At 40.6% G+C, this 24,002-nt stretch overlaps 1 protein-coding gene across 3 annotated transcripts in view; it reads right to left on the bottom strand.

Annotated features, from left to right (window-relative positions):
• Window positions 1–350: 350 nt before the first annotated feature.
• Window positions 351–24,002, bottom strand: part of crp (transcription factor cropped) — a 143,594-nt gene continuing 119,942 nt past the window's right edge. For all 3 annotated transcript variants that reach the window (XM_076197808.1, XM_076197809.1, XM_076197810.1), the window contains exons 3-7: window positions 12,492–12,618; window positions 11,161–11,372; window positions 10,080–10,466; window positions 9,742–9,905; window positions 351–8,399 (exon numbers count right to left, since the gene is read on the bottom strand). In XM_076197808.1, coding sequence (XP_076053923.1) covers window positions 7,991–8,399; window positions 9,742–9,905; window positions 10,080–10,466; window positions 11,161–11,372; window positions 12,492–12,618 — 1,299 coding nt within the window. In that variant the 3' untranslated portion in view covers window positions 351–7,990. The remainder of the gene's footprint in view (window positions 8,400–9,741; window positions 9,906–10,079; window positions 10,467–11,160; window positions 11,373–12,491; window positions 12,619–24,002) is intronic.

Raw genomic sequence — 24,002 nt, 5'->3', positions numbered from 1 at the left:
CAAGACTCCAGTATCAGCCGTTTTGGTGAGTAAAATACATACAATCTGCACTGTTTGGATACGTACATTTAACAAGTTCTTGTTGTGTAGAGGGGCTAGAGGTATCCATCATGTAATTTGAACTTTTGTCTAACTCAGCCTAGGTCTCTACACCTCAGTTAGTTTTGATTAGAGAAATTTTAGCATATTACTATATGTCAACGACAGAGGCTGTCCCACATTAATACAAATCACAGCATCAAATTTCTTCCTACGAGAGCCCAAAGAACACTGGCTGCTACTGGAGGCAATAATTATTACTACCACAATATAATCACATCACATCTTAGGACAATGAAAGACAGTTTGCATGTTTTTTTTTTAATATCATATCTCCAGTCATATTGTGTTGACAATGTAATGATAAAATAGGAAACCAAGCAGACGCCTGTTTGTGTTGTACAGGTGGAGGATTTTGCGAGGTTTATACTTCAACTCAAGGTAATAATACGTTGAACAGTACAGTACAGGACAGCAAACTAAATCTTTGGTATCAAGGGTCCAGTCGGAACCAACAAAGCAAGAGGATATTTATAATTACTGAATACACACTAGCAATCCAGTGTCTACATTACACCTTGAGCTATTGCTGCAAACCCAACCCCTATGTTGACACTTGCCATCACTTGTCAAGCAACTTTGGATTCATGCCCTTAAAAACTGCCCTAATTGACTTATAGTTACAATTTTCCTGTTTACTTCCCTAATCATTAATGACCTATTGGTGAGTTACATTTAAAAACCTAAGTCATGGCAAGTCTGTCAGTGGCTACTTCTCGGACACTTCCTTTATAAAATTATTCCAACAAATATGAGGGAACAAGTTATTTATCTTATGCTACATTCAGAAGAATTCACTGGACTTTATTTAGCTAGGTGAAAATGCATTGTAAAAATTTCATTCGGCCAAAAATATAATCATGAAAAAAAATAAAAAATAAAAATTAAATGGATAGATATTTTTGGTCATGCACAAATTTGGGTCTTACAAGAGTATAAACACTAACATTTTCCAAGTGGCAGAGAAATAACCACCTTCTCTTTACTTCTGCCATCATCTTCAGCACCAACACCACCACCGGTTTGGTTGGGTTTGTAAACAACCTAACACTATGGTTTCCCTAGGGTAGCTGGCAAAAACTGTTATTCATAGGTAAGTTTGGTCCACTTCTTAATATTAATGTGGGTTGATGCAGCCAATCAAAGGTCTATCAGATCTGGTTGACTGGTGTCTGGTTTCATTTTAGTAGGAATTAAAATTAAGTAAACAATTTTAACAAACAGTTGTAGCATTACATGATGCACGAGTATGGTATATGAGTATGTATATGTATACACATGCCATACATATAAACATACATATACCCACATACATAAAACGAGGACAACTGGCCCACCCTTACCTACAAATAACAAATTGCTTACAATTGTATAAGAATCTATAATTCGGAATTTTGGCCAATCAGGAGAATGTAACTTTAGTACTGATACGTTCAGAGGGGCTTAGTATTACTGTTGTATTTTTTTTTCACATAATGCAACATCCATATTGAAATGACACAAATATTCAGATTGATAGCAAGTTAATTGAATGCCATATAAGCTACAAGATCTACGCTTATGAATCTTACATAGGAATAAGAAAGTTAAGAAATATGCACCAAACTTTCAATAGCACATGGCTTATATACAGGAACCTCTTTACACCTCAACAAACATTGGCCCATCAAGCCCAATTATTATTCCCCAACAACCCTGGGAGATCTCCCAACGCTGCAAAGCTACACTATGATATGTGGCGCCCATCAATTCAACCCTGTCAGTGCTGTTAAGTCCAACTGAAATGGCACCACAACACCCCTCAGCTGAACACCCTGCAGTGACCACTAATCAATGTGATTTTGTGGTGTGCATCCATCCAGCCTCTGTGGTATATATCATCTTACCACTGTGGTGTGCATCTCCTGGACCTTGGAGGCAACAATTGGTCTAACCTTCACGGCACCTGCTGGTCCAATCAGAAAGGCAACCATCACCCACCAGTATTAATATTGCTTCTATATTCTTTGTGCTTTGCCACATCAGTTGCAAAAAATGTAAATTTCTAAAAAACATGTCCTTTAGATTAAAATTTGGGTCAACTTTGCTGCATAGAGCTCTTGCACAAATATACCCAACTTTAAAGTTTCATATACCAAAAGCCTCACATCTTAATGCATGTAATTTGGCAAAGGTTTAAGAGGGTTCCTTATATCCTAAGCAAGAAAATGTGGAAGTTATTTTAATCCCGAGTATACTGCAGGACAAGTCTGTACAGTCCTGCCATTTTGTTCCCCAGCCTTAATTCCTCTAACTTACCACAAGCCAGAAAGGGTTGGTTTACCACTTTAGGTTTTTATGAATTTGAGCAAACAGCATGAAGACAATGTCATTCAGAAAATGGGGGAGGATTAAATGTGAGATTTGAAAAAACAGAACCATCAAATAACATGAAAACTGAACAAAAGGCATATTTTTGGCAGGTTCTTTGCTTAAGCTTACCAATGGGGTAAAAAATAATAATAATAATAAAAAAAAATAATAATAACAATGATAATAACTAAAGAAATAACTTTAAACTTTGAATAGAAAAGTATCTCAAGAAAAAAACTTAAAACTAATCTACAAGACAATGTCATGTCTTGGGGTTTCCTACAAGGAAAATTTCTGCACAAGCCTCGGACTTGTTCTCCCACTGTCAACCCACTACTTCTAGCATCTTTGCCCATGTGCACATACATACTTCCTGGGACCACTCAATTTCCACCTATATATTTTCATTACACAAACGCTTTATCTACAGTTAGTTGACCCTCGCTAATCACTTCTGTTGTTCTTCATGGCCCAAATTTTTCAAATATGTACTGCATATGTTTATGCATCAAATTATTTGAAATTCTTAAGATCAACTGATATATTGACTTCTTGATCACAGTAATATACTTAGACATCAGTTTTCACTAACGCCACTTTTTTCAATAAGCATATGGAGCTCGGAAAAAAAAATGAAGACCCTACTTTCAGTTATTCCCTCATCTGAATAAAACCATCTGGCATAAGACAAAACAATTATGTAACAAGTACACCCTCCAGTTGAAAAAGTTAATGCAATTTCACAGTAGCACGTCTGAACTTTTGTGTTGATGTATACATATATATACAGTATATATATATATATTTGTATTGTTGATAAGGGGATTGGCAGAGTACATACTCACATCATATACAACTAAAACTCATTCAATCACTGGGAATAAAGGGGTACCTAGTACCCTGTAACATTCCTTGGGTCAAAGGTCATGCAGCGAGGCATTGCTTATCCACAGGAATGCGCAACACCAGGAGCTAGTTTACCCACACTGCTTCATCACCTTCCCCCATATCTATTCAAAATAAACTAAGTACCCAAACTTAAAATTTCCAATTATATATTTCAAACACTTCCCCTGATTTTCTTTCTTCTAATAAATTCAAAATTATTTTATACAAATGAAGTGTGAACCAAAAGCAGAACTAACATATAACTAATATTAATTAGTATTCAAACCATTCCATCACAACTCTTGTCTGTGTTATGAAAAGACATATGCCAGGCTAGGCATAAGGTGACTGGCTGATGTGAGTATTTACCAAATTGAAATCCCCTTATTGTATTACAAAGAATAAGATCTACACTCATGGTCTCTCGACTCTGCATCCAATGGTCATGTTTGGATTTGGATTTGTGTTTGTGGGGCACTGCCCCCCCACTGTATGCTAACTGACTGATTGGTGTTCGTATGGGCAGTCAAACAGGTGTCGGAAGAGGTAGTATCCATCTACACATGTTTACCTACACATATCTTACAGTCAAAACTCTCAACATCCTTTCCTTTTACTTCAAAACTTAACTTGTAGTTTGCCTTGAACTCAGAAGGCTTAGGATGTTTTCATCACTGTGGGTGATTTCATGGTGCCAATTGGTGTTTTTCCAAGAGAGAAAATGAAGATGTATGGACTTGTAATGCCAGAGGTTGAGGGAACTGCCAGCAGCTCCTTGGAGGCCAATTCCAACTGAGGGTGCCTCAGCAATATTTTGACAATAGGACTTCCAACAGAGAAGAAAATGATGATGGTGCAGGTGACTGACATGTAATACTGATAGAACTGCCAGCAGCTCCTCAGAGGACAACACAATCAAGATGCTCAACCTTTGTAAAGCACACTGGGATCTATCTCGGTTCCTTTTGGAGTCTAAAATCCTCAAAGATTATGTGATATAGGTAAAGAGCAGCTTTTACTTCATTTACGTAATGAATCATTAAGACATCTACTTGACACATGTCAGGTGCATCACTAAAGGCCTGAGAACATGTCAATTTTCTTCATCATATTTTGTTTCCTTTTTACACTTTTTCACCTCTAACTCCTCATTCACTCCATGTCAGTAGTTTTAGATTTTTGTATGACTATTAACCCCTTCTGTTGCTCTTCTACCTAGATGGCCAATACCTCCTCAGTATCAACAGTATGTGGACAATGTGCACACCTTGCAAATGCATCAAAAGTTTATGCCACAGGATCACAGATGTTTTTCTATTATTCTATGAATGCCATACAGTCTCCTTCACATTAAATACGTGTGCTACTTCCGTGTGGCTTGTGCCTTCCCGTATCCTATCTTTTGCATTAACTCTTCTAATGTTAACACCTATCTCTGACACTTTGATGCAATGTCACCCATGTCTGGAACAGTGTGCTTTGAATGCATAACAAATACATAATCCAAAACAAAGAATGAGAATGTAAAACAAAATTACATACATATCATAGATATACCAAAAGTCATTTCTCCATTGCAAGAGGGGTTGGCCTAACCATGGCATGCAACCATCCTTGATCCACAAAATTATATATGGGTATGGCAAGACTGGCATCGCAGGAGGTGAGGATGGAAAAGGATAATTTCTAACTGTACTGCCCTTATAATATATAGCCACATTCACAAACCAAGTGATACATTCTGTAGCTATTATGTGGCAGTGTGCTGAACACAATGGGTATCATCCATGTAAAGGGGTAAAATTTACATGTCCAAATTCCTTTTTGCAGCACCAATCCTGCACTTGCTCTGGTTTAGCATCTGGTTGGTATACCAAAAATAAACTGTTGGATACGAAAGTGCACATAAAGATGCACATATGGACACACAAAATCAAGATTGCTCAGTATTTGCTGCTCTTTTGGGTGAGGTGCTGGTAAAACACCAAACTGAACTGATGTAAAACCACCAGTAAACTGAGTATATCCTGCATACTCTGATCAGGCGTATGCCACAGCTGTTGACTTTTGAGCCAAAGAAATTACCGATCAAAGTTGAACCACAAAAAAGAGAAAAAGCTACTGAGGAAGGAGTTTCTCAATCCAATAAAACAATTAGATAAACTATGACATAAACATTTACGCACACATAACAAAGATAAAAAGAGAGCTACTGGTGAAGAACAACAACCAAGGCAACTCAACTAACTTCAGTTCCTCATGCATGTTTTCCAATTTCATGCAACAGTGCAACTTTTCTTCCAAATTAATAACTCAGTGTGGAGCAAAACAGTATGTATTTACTAATGCATAAAAAAAAGTAATCTTCAACTCTGAATAAACTTTTTTTTTGTGTGTTTTAATTTTTTTTTTACCACTTTTTTCTCTATTCATGCAATTGTACCAATTATCATGAACTTAGAAATTTTGGGTATAATTCACAAATAAACGGAGCCATAAAATATACAGTAAATCCATGAAAAACGAGGGTCAACTTCTCCCTATACAGTATTCACCATTAACACCACTTTGTTCTAATCTTCCTTCACTTCATTAATGCCTACATCATTTTGTGTAAACCATCTTTGATTAATACTGTCCCCCGTCCATTACACCCTTTTGTTCCTCTGGATCCCTTCCAAACTGTTTTCAGAACAACTACAATGGATACCATTCCAGTATTTTCTCTTCTCTTTTCCTCATTCCTTCTATTCTTTTAAAGTCCCCTTCTCCCTCAAATTTACACTGTCACCTCTCCTTTTGTTCTTTTAGCCTAATACCCACTGTCACTGGGACCCCCCCACCCCCGCCCCCCATGGTCCCAACACCTTATCCCCTCCCCCAGGAAGTTATGACCACCTACTCCCATTCTCCCCCTGCACCAGTTCCTGAAGATTCCTTTGTGCCAATGACTCGATGCAACTGCCTCTCCTCCACCTGGTCCATTCTTGGGTGGATTACAGTTTCTACCCTCCTCTTATCTCGCCCACATCTCCAGTTTGTCTGCCTAACCTGATGTCTTCCCTAGTTCGGCCAACAGTTCCATTCTCCGATTGATTTTTTTTTTTTCGTTTTTTTTTCCTATCTGTAGCTCACACTACCCTCTCTTACAGAGGACCGAGCATTTTGTCACCACCAAACTTATGTCTACAGTTCCAGTTTCTTGTTATAATCAAGAAGTAATAATAGGTGAGGAGCATAAGCCAGGAGGTGTTTAGATGTGGCTAAAACCATCACCTGTGCCCTATGTGCTTGGACAGCTAGGGCAAATCAGAAAAAAAAAAAAAAAAAAAAAAAAAAAAAAAAATTACTGTACAGGACATCACAATCATACTCTGATCACCACTTTCATGTAACTTAGGACATGAAAATATGCAATTACTGGTAATTTGTTCCCAACTCCTTCACTGAAGTCCTACCTCAGCTCCTGCATGCTCATGAGAAGCTCCTAATAGTAGTAAGCTTGTCCCACTCTAGCAAGTTTAATTTTCACTAGATTTACTAGCTTTTAATGTGTATACACTGGCTTTCTACAGCTTGGGCCACCTTTCCCACCCTTCATCCCTCCCCCCACCATGTGCGACACAGCTAAGTCCTCCCTCTCACTGTTGTCATTGGTTGTATGCTGGAAAACCCAAGTCAAATCAACATTCCCCCAGATTCCAAGGCCAAGTGCCCCCATAAGCTCTCATAAGCACAACAGAGACAATTAGCCAACATACAACCAACAGACTACAGTGAACTTCAAACTCTTATTTGGCACCACTGAAAAACAAGCAAATATTGAGGCAAAATGAGAATAACACCCCTAGCTGCTGCTTTTAAAACCCATCTTACTACGTAAGCTGAGTTATCATTACACCCCTAATATGTATGCTAAATCAAGTCTATGTATGCTGTGGTAAAACAAGTGTCATTAGCTCTTGCACCAAAAACAAGATACCTTCCTGGGCCACCATGCTTGTTTCAGAATCCTCTGAAACTCCCACCTCATCAATGCTCCCACCCCTCCCCTTCCCTCCCGTGTGGAGCTACACAGTCAGGTTGGTACTACACAAGGTTGTCTTGCCAACACCTGAGGTAATCCTAATTTTAAGGCAGGTAGTGTTGGCACATCCCATTGTATGGCACCACCACAAACTCAACAACCAACCATATCTGCTGCTTCAGGTCATATTAGTACCCTTCACTTAGCCTACACTTTTATACACCAAAATATCATATATACACCTTTGCACACATACAGAGCTCACTTTGCTGAAGTCCAATTACATGTTCACCTAACCTCTGTTGGTCGGAACACAATCTAACCTTGCTGCAGCACAGTCATGGCAGAGATGGGTGGGGTAGAACCCACCCAGAACAACACACATTCCTCACCACACTGGAGACACCACAACCACAAGCTAGGCTAGGGAATAGACTGTTGAAGGGAAATGCATAATACAAAGGACCTTATTTCAAATGAAAGTCCGCTCCGCTCCTCCTACACCTTAACATTAGTGTCCATGTGCACCAGTAGTAGCAGGTGCTTATAACCAGCTGCTTACTATGTCAGCAGCCACAGAGTAGGACAGAGTTGATGATTCCACCTAGAGTATTTTATGAGTCCTTAAGGGTGCTTCACCACAATAACCCCAGGCCGTGCTGCTTGTAAGCTGCTGGTGAGGTTGTTTAGCGTAGTGGTGGGGATGGTAGTGAGGGTGCTGGCGGGAAGTGTGGTCAGGGCTGTGCTTGACATGGTGTTTTCCCCTCTGTGTGTGGTGGTCAACTCGAGGGGAACATCTTGAGGTTCAGGGACCATGTGCAGAGTGAGTGGGTTACCACTCTCACCCATGGGGTCTTCAATGGTCACAGTTTCATCAGTGATGATCTCCTCCTCAATACCTTCCTCCTTAACAACCAGGTTTCGGTGTTGGTCTTCAGTGGAGAACATGTGATCTCCTTCCAGATGTCGAATGGCTTCACATATTGTGTCCAGGGATTTCTGGCATGCACTCGTTGAATTGACAATATACACACTGGAAAGAAAACAAGAAATGCTGTAATTAAAAACTGATATAAAGGCCAACCATCATGAGACTTTCTGATCCATTATAAAGCCAGATGGAAATGGAAGGAGCCCTATGCTAGTATAACATAATACTTACAACTTTGCAAATACAGGTAGTCATCGACTTACGACCGAGTTCGGTTCCGACAGACAGGTCGTAAGTTGATCTGGATGCAAGTCGGTCTTTATATATATATACAGTATATATTACCCTTTAAATATTTTTGTTACTGTATATATATATTGTATATTATATTTAGCATACTGAAATAATCTTAGCATCTTTGAACTATGTTGTATAGTATTTCTTAACCTTTTTATAATTTTATCTGATTTTCTTTGGGAAACGTAGCCTAGGCATAAGCATACTGAATAAAATCCTATCATCTTTAACCTATGATATCTAATACTGTATGAGTATTTTCTAACCTTTTTATTATTTTACCATCAGACTTTCTTTAAGAAACGTATGCATACTGAATAAAATCTTATTATCTTTGAGCTACGTTGTTTAATATTCATTAACTTTTTTATAATTTTCGTTAGGAAACGTAGCCTAGGCCTACGCATACTGAATAAAGAACACAATTTGACCTACAAATACTTTTTTGTTGGTTACAATAAAATCATTGCAAGGCAAAATTCGGACATTTTTTTTTTATTTCAAAACACATTCTTTTCGTTTACGTACTGTACCGAAAATATTGTTATCGACAACAGACTAGGCATAAACAAAGTTTACTGTTACATTTTATTAATCGCAAAACATAAAAATACAAAATGCTGTACTGAACATATTGTTATCGACAACAGACTAGGCATAAAAAAGTTTTACTGTTACATTTTATTAATTGCAAAACATATAAAAATACAAAATGCAAGGCAAAATTAGGAATTTTTTTTATTTCAAAACACATTCTTTCCGTTTACGTACTGTACCGAACATACTGTTATCGACAAACTAGCCTAGGCATAAAAAAAATATTGTTACATTTTATTAATTGCAAAACATATAGAAATACAAAATGCAATGCAAAATTAGGAAAGATTTTACTTCAAACAAAAAATTGAAAGAATATTTAGCTGGCTGGGATGCTGACACTGTCGGCAGCCTGCCAAAACTATCGTACTAGCGTCTCGCGGCGTGCGGAGTAATTGTTCTGCGCTGCCAGACATAACATTGCAATTCTATTACTCTATTAAATGTTAAATATTATTGCACTATCTCGTGGTCGTAAAGTCGATCAGTCGTAAGTCGACAACTACCTGTACTGCATATCTGACACTATCTTTCTACAAAGGTAGCTTACCATTGTCCCTTGACTGAATGATCTTCTGTGATGGTGGTTGAATGATACTCAATGGTACTGGCCGGAGATGGCACTCTGGGTGCGGGCTCTACCTCTACTTTGGCACCACCGCGACCAGACGACGTCAGTGCTTCCAAAACAGACGGTAATGTATCGTGTCCTCCCTGGAAAATACACCATAAAATTACCGTTTAATGTAGTATAAAAATGGTTACATTTTCAAAGTAACATGAAAGACAGCTCATAAATGATGGATTAAAACAGGTACATGACCACAAAATATCCCCAATAACATATTGTTCTAAAACAATTCCTTGCAAAGCTAAATGTTGCCTTACCTTGTTTGAGGGCACAACCGTAACAATGGTGGCTGCAGGTGGGGCTGACACAATGGTTGGTGCTGGTGATGGGAAGTGTGACATTACAGTAGTATGGATACTTGGGTTCTCAGAAGGGAGTTGTGGCTGAGGCTGAGGTTCTGGCTGTGACAAGAGCTGTGATGTGGGATGTGTTGAAGTGTGATGGGTAAGAACAGTGGTGGGGGGTCTTGGTGTAGTGGTGGTGGTGTTAGTGGTGGTATGGAAGGCATCAGCTTTGACCACAGTAAGGGCAGCCGGCCGAGGGGAGCTCGACACCTCCACAATACTTGTCACGGCAGGTGCTTCCATCTTAACATCCGTATTTTTACTCTCTTTGCACTCTTTCACATACTCCTGTTTAACTTGCTGCAATGTCACAGAAAAAAAAAAGTTAATATACCTACATATACCAAGGCTTTTTCCCCTTTACAAGGGAGGTAGCCAAAAAGAAAAAGGCATAAAATCATTCCCACCCAAAAAAAGTAAAGTTAATATACAGATCTGAAAATCTCACATTTTTTAATAAAGTCAACTCTTCTAGGAAATATCACACATAAAAAGGAGTACAAAACTTCCCAGTCCCATTTTGTTGCTTTCCATTGCATGCATGGAGCATCGGTGGCATTCTTATACAACCACCACAGTAACATCAAAGAATGAAAATGTGAAGACTTGCAATAGCGAATGGCAAAGAAGAGTTCAGAGAAACACAAGAGTGAATTTTTATTTATGTATGTACATCCCTATCAAACAAAATACCCTCAATTTACAAAATTACATGGCCTTTAAAAAGACATGTGTATAACTTTTAAACAATACTAAAGTTTGGTTCTCATAACACAATTCACTCCCCGTTTTCTACAAAATGCCAATATCCTTCTTTAGAAAAATATTTTATGAAGCAACATTCCTATTTCTCTTTCAATGGATTACAATGGATGAGCCTGCCGACAAGATGAGACTGGATGCAGTGTAATAAATAAAAGCACAAATAAAGGGAATTAACAAACTGACAAATGAGTAAATATAAAAACTACAAATAAAGGTAATGACAACTCACCTGCTGGGTAATTTCCTTAAGTCTTTCAGGGTACAGCTGAGACTCTAAGTTCCTCACATGATCTTCGAGGCTCATACGATGTCGCCTCTCCCGATCAAGCTGCATCCGCAGGTCAATCATTTCACGACGTAACTCTTCTGTACCGGCTGCCTCCGGGTCACTGGAGGTGTCATTCTTGTCTTCTGATGGGCTTTCCCCACCAAGAGGACTTCCTAGAGTTGAAGAAGAAAAAATAGAGCTGTTACCTCATATTCCCATCATCCCAGTGATACATTAACTTATCCTCTTGTGATGCACCCTACAGATTGGTTAACATTCAAAAATTTTACTCAGGAACTATCACTATACTGAAGAGGTTAATAACAAAGTAACTGTATGTATGCATTCTAAGAAGAGGACTGTAAATGGTAACATAAAAATACAAGAGCAATGGATAACAACAGTTGTGCTCATAACTAAAAAAAATATGAGCCCTGAGAATGACTACAGCCACAGAGCTGAGCTAAGGACAAGAGAAAAAATATACTATATAGGAAGATGGAGGTAAAGAACAGATCTAACTCTCAAATTTTCATTTAGTGACTGAAATATTATGAAATTACCATTAAAGTATTAACATTTCTAGACCTCGCAATACCAAAACTAATTTTTCTTTTTAATTTTGGAATGAGAAGACTCCAGTCAACCTGACACCATGTATCTGTACTACAGAGACGAAAATCTAACAAATGGCATCTTGGCTTCTGATGTCAGCAATAATGAATGAAAACGACTTACTGAACTGGGCCTAATGAAACTTGTGAGAATTAAACCTGCTACATGTATAATTTGAATTGATATATATTGTTTTTCTAATTAAGCTAAATGAGAGAGAAAAAAAAAAATGCAACATCACATTTGACATCAAGGACATAAGAATGTAAGACTGGAGGGGACTCCATGAGACCATAAGGCCTTTTATTCATATAGACGGTTCCATGTCCACTACTACCTACCATCCCTATCCATAAAGTTATCTAATTTCCTCTTAAAACAACTAATTGTTTCAGGGCTCATATTTACTAAGTCTATTCCATGCACTCTGTTATTAAACTATTTCTTGTCTGTTTCCTTCTTAAGCCTAAATTTGTCCAATTTAAATTCATTACTATGAGTCTTGCCCTGCAGTCTTAGTATGATGACCCTGCCTGAATCACCCTTGAGGCCTTGACCCATTTGAATACCTTTATTAGATCACCTCACGTTCTTCATCTTTCCATAGTGTAAGTTGAGATGTACTCATTAAAGGATATTTTACCATCTAACAAAATTAAGTCCAAATCTATAACTACCTTCAGCATCTTGATGATGCTGCTGCTGGTTCAGGAGGCGCTTCAGCTGACAGTTCTGTGACAGAAGACGGGTCTTTTCCTGCTCCAGTTGGTAGATATACTCAGCCGTCTGCTGCAGGATAGCCGCCTGAAGGTAAAACAAAAGAATATGTTAAGACATGTGGACTCAATTCAGACAAAATTTAGTCTAGTTATACATTATACTACTGCTATACAATGGGAACTACCGATGCCTGTGCGATGACCTAAAGGCTACAGAGTCCACTTTTTTGACCTGAAAAACCAAATACCTGCAGTGATAATAATAATGGTTGCCATGAGTTACCATGACTGGAAATCCACAACCCCATAGTGGCTGGTAACAATCCCCAAGTCCTTAAGGATCTTCTAGGACAGAAATACAATTTTTTTTGTCTGTCTTGTAAGAAAGGAGCAATTGCAAGGTGTTACTTCACTTGAGAGAAAAAGTGGAAGCTTACATTGCCCAACACTCTACAATTCAGACAAAAAATACTGCTGAAGTAATACGAACCTGGCAAGCTGCAGACTTCAATGTATATCTATACAAGTTAATGTTATATACACAAGCAGTTTCAACTGCACAGGTTACTGGAAGCTTTAAAGTTCTCTTTAACTTGGCTACCTCCCTTATAATGGGGAAAAAGCTTTAGGTAAATAGATAAACTAAAGAAAAATATATGGCAGAGTAACATCAGTCGATGCCCAAAGTAGGAACTGCAAACTTTATTTCAGATTACAAGTCTACTTACGAGTTCAAAGGTAAACATTTAAATTGTAAATGTATCAAAGGTCATTTTTCCCTTGCAATGGGAGGTGACCAAATCAATTTAAAATATGCCTCAACTCTTCGTGAAACAAAAATATGAAAAATGGATCTTCAGTCCCCCTTATTCCCATCTGTTTAAATCATTTTATGACATATATGAGACACAACGGTGGCTATTAAACTTCCCCACCACCAGAACATGTGATAATGTCTTTGGACTTGTACTGGAATGCTTAAAAACAGAAACGAGTGGTAAAATTTAATCTGTGGCTTATCATTCTTCTATCAACGGAGTGTTTCCAAAATCAAAATAATTTTGTGCAACTCCAGTCTACAGACACTATTGAAGTCAGTAAAGTATTGCCAGTATACTACTATGCAACCAATAACCCAGTGTAATTTAACATTAGGACTGAACTAGGAAAATAAATGAAAGATGGAAAATTTTAGACTGAACTAGGAAAACAAACGAAAAGAGAAATAATACTAGTATGATTCGATCCTGCAAATCTCGCGCAATCGGTCGCAAGAACAGCTAAATTTACTAATAGTGCCTGTTATCATTAAGACATACTTGTGAAGCAGTTTTATTCACATGTAAGTAGGAAATATTCATGATCTCAATCAGATTCTTAAGCAAGATTTTTAATACAATATAAATACTACTATCAAGATGAAATTGTGATTCCATAAACTGTACAAGATAATGCGGAGGATGGAAAGTAATATACTAAACATGAACTTGACACCATGCCTGAAATCTCACCAACAACCAGACAGTTAAAGCCCGAATGTAAACACTATATCGAAGACGCCAGGTGGAGCAGCTGTATCGAAGCTGAGCGTGCAGCTGCACGACCACAGAGGCAGAACACAAAGTCAGCTGGAGATACAATTACGGAAACCAGTGGTGTTGTTGTTTATGGAGGCATGATAGTGGTAGTAGTAGTAGTAGTAGTAGTAGTAGTAGTAGTAGTAGAAGCAGCAAGGTGTACAAGCAGATCTGACTGAATGAAACTGATCACGTGACTAACGTAGTACTCCACACTCCCCGTCAACCTCCTCCCTATCCCCTTCCACCCCACGCCGTCACTCCTGAACTGTCAACGTCACCGAATGTACAACAACCCGCAAATTTCTTGAGAAATCTAAGCCAGACATACGTTCACGTGGGCTCTACTGTCAATGGCGTCCATTATGCCATGTCAAAATTATCTTTCCCAGGTAAGAATCTCCATGGAGTTTGGAAAACGATCGCCGGTTCAATAGCGCGTCCTGGCAACACACACTGACCTTGTGGACTTGTTATAAATAATCTCCAGCTGACATGGGATATGCTACGCTAATTCTGCTTCGCACCACCTTCACGTGCACGTCCAAGGTCAACAGACTAGACTAAACTAACGCATACTCAACCCACACACCGAAAAATACATTAACAAGTAAAATCTTAAGGGAAAACACACGAAACAAGTCGTCAAAGAGGACCTGGAGGAATATAACTTCCCTTCAACGTCGTCCATGAGGACTGAGAAGAGACGAATATAACACAGCGACATCGAGCGCCTTGGTGGGAATAATAATAGTAAATAAACATGAACGTGACATCCTTTTTGGCGGGAAAGGCAAGAGAACCGGACCACGGGAGAGAGCATGAGAGGATGAGAGAAGAGGGAACAGGAGGGTAAGGGAAGGAGGAGAGGGGGAGGAGGATTTGAGCCAGTGTTACAGAGTAGACTAGTCTTCCTTATCCCCCTCTCTACTCCCCTAGCACACCATACACACCACCTCCACCACCACAACCGCCACCAATGCTCCGAACCCAGTGAACCCGCTCTTCCCGCCGGCTTCCAAACTCCTCTTACCCTCCCTCACCCCCCATCCCCCATCTCGCCTTGAGACGTTACAGGGAAGGGGAAGACGGTGGGGTGGGAAGGGGAAGACGGTGGGGTGGGAAGGGAGGGAGAGAAAACTGACAGAGACGAAACCGTCGCCCACTTCTCAAGACCCAGAAGCTTCCAAAAGGTTACCAATGACTGGTCGTACACATTTATTCTTTCATTCAGGCTACAAGCGATCTCTTCGGTTTCAAATGAGGTATGAGGTATCTCGGCTACCACATGTAAATTAACACTTCCTGTACCCAATGCCATTTACCATTTCATTCTGATTGCCGACAGACTATTTTATTTGAGGAGGTAAAAGATACAAAATAAACAAAATACCCGATGAGAGACGAGTGCCGGTGTAATGAAACTGCCTCGATGTTCCCAACTGAAAATATCGAAGTTGTAAACAGGTGGAAAGGCACCACATCGGATGAGAGTTCCTGAGGCTCCCAGTTCGAAGGACAAGACAAAGTGTGGACTTTAACAACTGGCAATGCAATGGATTGGCTGATGCACGGACGCAATTGATCAAGATAAGGTCAAGGAAAGCGATGGTGGTTGAAGGAAAGAGTGAGGGGATGAGAAATCACCTCCGATACCACAATACACTTTATACATCTTCCTAAACGATTCTATTCTGCGCGGGGCGGGGGCGTCGATCCTTTGCATGACCAGTCGCGATCGGTTGAAACCTATTTAGGCAAGACCTTGCCCTTCATTTGCAAGAAGATCTCATGGCACGTCGGCACCGGATGAAGAGATACAAGTGTTCTAGGAAATAACTATTCTGGGACCGAGATGAGGAAAATATTGAATGAAGTGTTGGTTTTACGCATATTGAGATGAGGATTTCTTGAGCGTTCTAGTCAAAAACAGCATATTTGTTCAGCAACGATAACGATGACACATTTAAGGGTGATTGCTGGAGAACATTGTTTAAAAAAGTAAAAGACAAAATTATCTGTAGTTTACTCTTGGCCCTGGTGTATTATGCAGACTTTGATCCTTTCTAAAGTATGCCGTTTATATTGTCGCACGTGTTGCACGCAGGGTGACGATCAAATTAACAAGCTTAAAAAAATAGGTATTCCCAGATATATCTTTTCATCAAGTTGATAAACGATTTTGCATCTGAACTCGGTAATCGAAAAGAAATTAATTCATTCCTCAGCCTTGCTATATCAAAGAAGCCACATAATACTTCTCCAAACATTTCAGTGCATTGTCAGGAAATTGGTTGAAGTGGTTTTCAAAATAACCGCTGTTCAACCATGAGAACTCGCGTTGTGCGCGACTGTCTTCAACCTGTTTCTTAGCTGAACTAAAACGTTATCCAAAATGTCATTAAAAAGAACTTTGCAGCTTTCTCATATTAAATTCACCTACACGAATTTCATAAAATTTCCCGATCAGTTTCCCAATCTTTCTGGAGCAGTGAACAATGTCCATTCATTGTGTCTACGCGAAGAAGCTTCTAGAAGCGCCTGGCTTGGGCTTCACCAAAGATGTTGGATCACGTGATCAATAGCTACTCGCCACCGAGTTCAAAAGTTCGTATGTGTGTACAATTATATCATCGCAGCTTACAGGAAATGAGCAACGCTCGTGGGGTTCTGTTTCGTAATCTGTGTGTGTGTGTGTGTGTGTGTGTGTGTGTGTGTGTGTGTGTGTGTGTGTGTGTGTGTGTGCGCGTGCGTGTGTGTGTGTGTATGCGCGCGTGCGTGTGTGTGAGCGTGTGTGTGTCGTCCCCGTATAAAGCGATTCCAGGATTTGGTGCAGATGTTCTCAAACGAATACATTTGTGCGGGTGAGAGCAGCGAACTCCAAACCCGTACCGGAAATCATATCTGAAGGTGACCCCCTTCGCTACGGAGAGGTTCCCTCTCCGCTCTGTTGGATAAAGTCGCCTGGCGGCAGTTAGAATGAACGACTGAAATAAAACGCGGAGAAAGGTATGTTCAAGATGGCCCCTTCGCGATGGAAATATGTAAAAGAGGACACGAGTGTTTGTTGAAATAAGTGTGCACAAGAAGTGTGTGTGTGTGTGTGTGTGTGTGTGTGTGCAAACATCCTTGTGTGAATAACAGTGTAATCAAGTGGAATAATTCCCATTTCGTCAATTTCCTTGCTAACGTGAATTTGGCAAAACGGGAAGTCAATGGGTTTGGACACAGAGCAAGTAAGGAAGGGGGTGTGTGTTACTGGATCAAATGCAAATATTCATGGGCAAATAGGGAACCAGTGGCATACAATGGATTAATGCCCAACTTCACGCAACCCCTTTCCTTGGTTTGAACTAACACCGCTTAGTTGACCGTATGGTCATAATGCTGGACAGGCAGGTGGTCGTCCGCGGGGGCCCTCCGACCCCCCCCCCCCCCAACTTGAAACGACAACAATGCGAACGGTCTCGCAAGGGCGACAGACCCAACCAAATCCTTCTCTTTCCCATCATACCTGTACTCCACAACCTGTACCCAATCCCCTTCCATAACCGTCCTTCAACTCATTAATCGTTCTGTACCCTCCGCTGGGTCTCCTTTCCTACGTTCTCGCCTTTCATATTTTGTAGCTCATTCAACCACTTCCATAAACGTCCTTCGACTACTTAATCGTTTTGAACCCATACTCACCCTCTTCTATATACACACGCTCCACATCCTGTAGCCACCTCACCCTCCTAACCTCCCTCCTCAATTGTACTCGACCCCTTTCCGTACGGTGTAACAATTGTCCGCTTACACTTGTCCTTCCAAATATGCAAGGGATGCATTCTGGTAAACTGTTGACACTGCGATTCGCATTCAGTGAACGAAATCCGTTGGGAAAATAAGGTTCGAGATCTTTGTTAAACATATGTGTACGAAGGATGATTTATTTAATTTTTTAATGCGATGAAGTATAATTTATGGCAGTATAGAGTAATAACGAAATCAACAAATTTACAAAACTACTTCTCACAAACAATGGTGGTTGCGTAGACTAGAATTCTGAACATTGGCGGAGGCAGTGGATTCACATGAAGGCGGAATGTTGAGGGTCAACGGGTTCCTCAAGCACAAGAGGTAATGGTAGACACATTAAAGCTTTCTGAAGCAGAACATAAGAATGAAGGAGACTGCAAGAGACCATAAGGCACTAGGCAGCTCCGTATCAATCACCACCTGTCATCCCCATCCATAAAGTTACCTAATCGTTTCTTAAAACAACTGATAGTTTCAGTGCTTACTACATGGTTACTAAGTCTATTCCATACTGGAGGGGATCTGAGTACTCGAAGTTTACGTGGAGTAGTATGTGACTTGCACGAAAAAAGATGGAGATTCTTGCGTGTAGGGAAGAAGGATCGCCTGCAAGGATCGTCTAAATTGTTGACTTCGCTATAAACTGGATCCATGTCCATCGCCTGTTGTTCCATTTGCTCTCATATTTTAAAGAAATTTGCCAACTTTTTCAATGTAAAATCCTTCACTGAATCATCATCCTCTTCGTTGCTGCCCTGTTCTGCTACCTCTTAAAGATCATCTGCACCTAGTTCTTCAGAATGAAAGTCCAGAAGTTCCAGAATATCAGAGGTTTCGAAGCCTTCGCCATCAATATTACGACCTTGGGTAACACAATCTTGCACGGTTTTCGTAAAAGCAGGACTTTCCTCCTGGAAGCCACAGACACACTCCGGCCAGATGCTTCCATGCCCCATTGAGGATTGAAGAATTAAGTTCTTTCCATGATTCACCAATGCTATTGATGGCATACCTTATGTTGGACGACTTTCACCACTTTCTGACAGTGGGTTTGTTACTAAGATCATTAGTGTCTTCGGTAACTTGCAGCATCTGAGAGATGGTTCGTCGTAAGAAATATGTTTTAAAAGTTGAGACCACACCTTGGCCCAGAGGCTGTACCAGGAAAGTTGTGTTGGGTGGTAGGAAACTCACAGTTATGTTGGGAAGAATGCTGTTTATATGTTTAGGATTGCCTGGTGGACTGTCCAGAAGCAAAAGAACTTTAAATGAGAGGTTCTGATCTCTGCAGTAACGTTCAGCTTCTGCTGCAAATCTATTTACGAACCAGTCTTCAAAAACCTGTGCGGTCATCCAAGCCTTCTGGTTCACCTGCCAGAGGACAGGAAGCATATGCTTGCTGAACCCCTTGAAAGCATGGGGATTTTGGGATTGATAAATCCAACAGCGGTTTCATTTACAGTCCCCCCTCGGCATTTGCACAAAATAGCAGACTTAATCTCTTTCCTGCCTTAAAACCAGAAGCAGTATTCTCTTCCTTGTTTATAAGTCCGTTTGGGCATCCGTTTCCAAAAATAGACATGACTCGTCTGCATTGAAGACTTGTTTTGGGGTAATTCCTAAATCTGCAATGATATTCTGCAGTTGCTGAGGGTAGCATTCCGCAGCCTGATGGCCACCATTGGCCTCGTCATCATGCACAACCAAGTTGTAGAGATTCTGCCGCTTGCTAGCAAAGAAGGAAGCCACTTTACTCGGAACTTCATTAACCTCCGAACACACCCTACCATGAATCTCCAAAGTTTTCTCACGAAGAGCACTAGCACTATGAAGTGAATGTTTGTTTCCTGTAAGAGCTATGTATTTTCTTCATTTTTTGTCATAATAAAGCGACACACTATTCATTATCTTGGGTGACACCTGAGATGACGAATCTGTCACAGACCTCTTAATCTTATCAGCATTCTTTCTTATGCTTCGCCAAGGCTGTAATGGCTACCCAATAGTGTTGCTTACACCTGTTTCGCCCCCACTGAATAATTTCCACTTCTGTGGCGCTTTACTGAAGATTTGGTACTGGGTAACGGAAGCATAGATGGCATGGTTAAAACAAGTAAATAAGCATTAAAATATAAAGAATATTGTATACAATAAGAATGTGTGGAGAGAAAAACCGCACAGCCACGCATTAGCATTACTTATGCTATACTGACTCGAGGGGTCGCGCTGTGGGGCAGACTGACAGAAGGGCCGACTCATTTGGCGGGAAACAAGTGCACCACGCCTCATACCTCGCATAACCGGAATTTGTAGGCATGAAATGGGGATTTGGTTCGCCGCACATTTGTGAATTCGCATACTAGATTGGAGGGTGGGGGGCATATAATATGGAACTAGTGTATTCTGTCTACCGTCTGGGCATTTCATCTCCGTGGCACCCGTCTCAATAGCGATACCATTACAATTATCACAAACTATTGCTTCCAGACTAGGCGACACGTTCCCTGTTTCTGCTTGCCACTAGGCCATGTAATGGCTAGCCACTCCCACACTAGTCACCGCTTACCTTCTTGCGCGACTGTCAGGGTGACATATTCTGCCTAGCATCGGGACATCTTACCATTTACGGCATCGAGACTTGAACACGGCCCGAGGTTTTGCAGAATAAACGCGTTTCTGTCGGGGGGGGTTGTCTGCGTTGCTCCTGGTTACAACCGTTTGAGAGGTGTCTTTCTGTCAGCAAATCCACCTTTTTGCTCCCGTGAGTCATAATATGGTCTGGCGGACCAACACAAAAGGAATATAGTGCCCCAGGATACGAAAGGGGCCAACCAACTTACGATTTACTTTTCAAATGAAAAATCAATTCCCAGTTACTTTAACCATTATCTCTAGAGTATAAGTTGTTATTTTGCATAAAACTATAAGAATAGCTAATCAATATACATTATCTATGAATATTGAAAAGTCACAGGGCAGTGCAAAAGTTTTGAACATAACTGTCTTACTACACTGGTGTCCAGTCAACAAATGTTCATGAAGGTCCCAGTATTCATTTGCCATTCGAATATCCACCCTTTCTGGATAGCAAGTATGACTTCGTCACGATTATTTTGTGTGAGAGTTGTCACTCGATCCAACCCGGATGCCGGATGGTCCTGTTCCCTTTAGTATGACTGCCGCCAAGTGATTTCATTCATTACTGTAGCATGCGCTTCTGGAGTGACGGAACTAAACACACTACAGAGTGCGCAAAATTTTGTAAGTTCCTGTAAAAGTTGAACAGAATACTAATTCTACAGTTTCAAGAGTACAGTTGTGGGCAAAATTTTAGTTCCAAATTAGGATTCTCACAAGACTGCATGAAATATTCTATATATACTTCACTTAAAGAAAATGTATTTTCAAAATAAAAGGCTAAGGAAACCATATGGAATAGGCTAACCAGTAACGTGTATTATGTCTGCTTAACTAAAAACAAAGATGATTCAAGACTTTTGATAGCAACTGTCAGCACACCGGCAGTGCATTCCGACTTCTTCTAACACCGGGGTTCCCACCCCCGGGGGGAGGGGGAGGGGGGCATATGACCACAATGCACTCAAACGGTCGGGATCACCCCCCCCCCAAAAAAAAAAAATCCTGATTGTACAACCAACCTAATCATACTTTCAGTCAAATGTGACATTAACCGTATCCCACTTCTTCAAACTATTCGATGACATTGGTTGATAAATGTGGGCACACGACGATAAGAAACAAGGAACGTTCTACCCCCCTCTACCCTCCCACCGCCGGCCGAAATGAGGAACAACATCCGTCTGGTGACAAAGAACCTATGCCCGGGTAGCAAAACCTGACCCCGGCACTCCCAGGTCCTCCTCCTCAAGTCTCAGACTTCTTCGATGCTGCAACTCGCTATGCATACACAATGCTTACAGGTGGATGACCATCCTGAAGGCAATGCAACCTTTCTCTTGCCGTGCGTGCGTGCGCGCACCTCTAAACGAGTTTCAAAGAAACGAGCCCAACTTACTGCATCCCGTCTCTCTTTTATATTTACATCAGCTCAAAACCTAACCATTGGTTGCTTGGTCTCTCTGAACGTGCGGGGTGTCATTAGCCTTTCGCTGACACCTGCTTGTACACACGTGCCAGCAGTCTATATTTCGACCTCACTTTCACCTCGTTTTTCTCTTCATTTCTCACTGTGTGTGTGCGTGCGTGCGTGCGCGCGCGTGTGTAGAATCGTCCTGCATTAACGAAATGACATTTGTACAATGAATCAATTAGGAAAACCCTTTGACTGCTCATGACTTGTATCTTCATTCTGACGGCAGGGACTTCATTCAGCCAATGGAATCTTGCGCAAAAAGATTGGACTCAACGATCGCTCGTAAAATACCGCACCTGAAAACGTCTACAACTTATACAAAGTATATTATTAATGACAGGAAGCATCTTGTCTTGCCCTACTGCACTGCAATAATAATACGGAAATGCAGCTACATCTGTATTATAGCCGTCGCAATAAAAAAAATTGTTGTCTATGGATGTCGAAAAAATTATATCATAAAGTGAATAGCAGAATAAAAATCAGTCTACAACCGTTACTAATCAAATTCAGTTTCCTCCGATCAAACTATCCTTCGTCTCTAACCTACAAATTATTTCTCCCATGCTATGGCCAAACTCCAGTTCTTTCGTTTATATTGTACGGTGGAAGAGTTTCTTTTTCCTACAACGGCCACGATCTTGAAAAACCGGCAACAATGCATGGCGCCTGGTTCTTCCTCCCTGGGCCGACGCACCTCCGTCAACAAAGACTCCAAGGCAACCGACGACAAGTCATGCACCCAGGGAACGCGCGCACGAGCACGTACACATCTTACTACGAAGGACACCTTGAGAGTGACCACGTGGTACCCCCCTCTCCACACACCTCTCCTCCCCTCCCCCCACTTCCCCACAACCACCAACTCCCCTTTGTCGAAATTTCAAACCGTAGGTTACTCTAACCAGATTTTCGTTTGCAGGTCTGAGTAGGAAAGGTTTGTAATCGAATCCGTGTTATAGATTCCAAAGCCATTATTCCCCCCCTGGGTCTCGCCTTACTCTGTCCCTTAGCTATACAATTAAATCGCATATTGCCATTTATAAATTACTACGAATATTAAAAAGACTGAAATATATACAGCTGACAATACGAGTACAGATGTTCGATATTATATTTGTGAACGGTGTTTCTATCGTATAAAAACGTCCACCTTTAACACCAGCTGGTATTTTTTAACGCTACTTATGTATCAAGTAAACCTTAGTTAAACATTCCTGATCCACACTGGGCAGTACATTTGTCGGATGTTGCTATGTATTCTATATATTTGCAAATATATATTGTAGTAAGGATACAAGAAAATGCACCAAAGAACAACAATAATTATGTTAGTGTAAGAAAACATTTCGGGTGTTGCATGACTGTAACCATCTAAAATTACAAGTGTAGCTTTACTTGTGTAAAGTCAAACGCCAACTGCAGAGACCTGAACCAACCGACCACTACTACCACCACGAATCAGGTGGCTCCCCTCTGTCGGCGAGAAGCATCACCTGCCTCGATCGCACGCACGGAATCCGGAGTTCAAACTATGCGTGTGTGAGTGCATTCGTTCAAAAGATGTGGCGGAGTTGCCAAGTGACAAATTCGCGGCATTTCTAATCTTCCTGGTAAATCTGACTAAGAACTGACAAAAGCTGTCATCAATGTAATTTTAGATTTGTAGATAAATTTTAAAGATCCTCCCACCTACCTTGCCCTACCTAAATCCTCAACCATCCTTAAAAACATGAAGCCTTGCGAACCAGGTGGAGGAGGGAGGAGGACGGGTACCGAGGAGGTAGGGGAGGAAGACGAGGAAAACGAAAAGGCAGGCAAGAAGGAAAACGACGAGAAAAATAGGTAATAGTGGAGGCAAAGGTTGTGTGGGTGAAGATGAATACAATTATGAGGACAAAAACAAGTACAAGGACGGGAATGGAAGATGCTGACAAGATAACACACAAGGGCAATGGGAACAAGGAGAGACGAAAA

This window comes from Oratosquilla oratoria, chromosome 14 (genome assembly GCF_046742065.1).
Source record: "Oratosquilla oratoria isolate Oo_2021 chromosome 14, ASM4674206v1, whole genome shotgun sequence".
Classification (NCBI taxonomy): Eukaryota; Metazoa; Arthropoda; class Malacostraca; order Stomatopoda; family Squillidae; genus Oratosquilla; species Oratosquilla oratoria.
The sequence above is the reverse complement of the archived record's forward strand: the minus strand, read 5'-3'. Positions and strand labels throughout refer to the sequence as shown.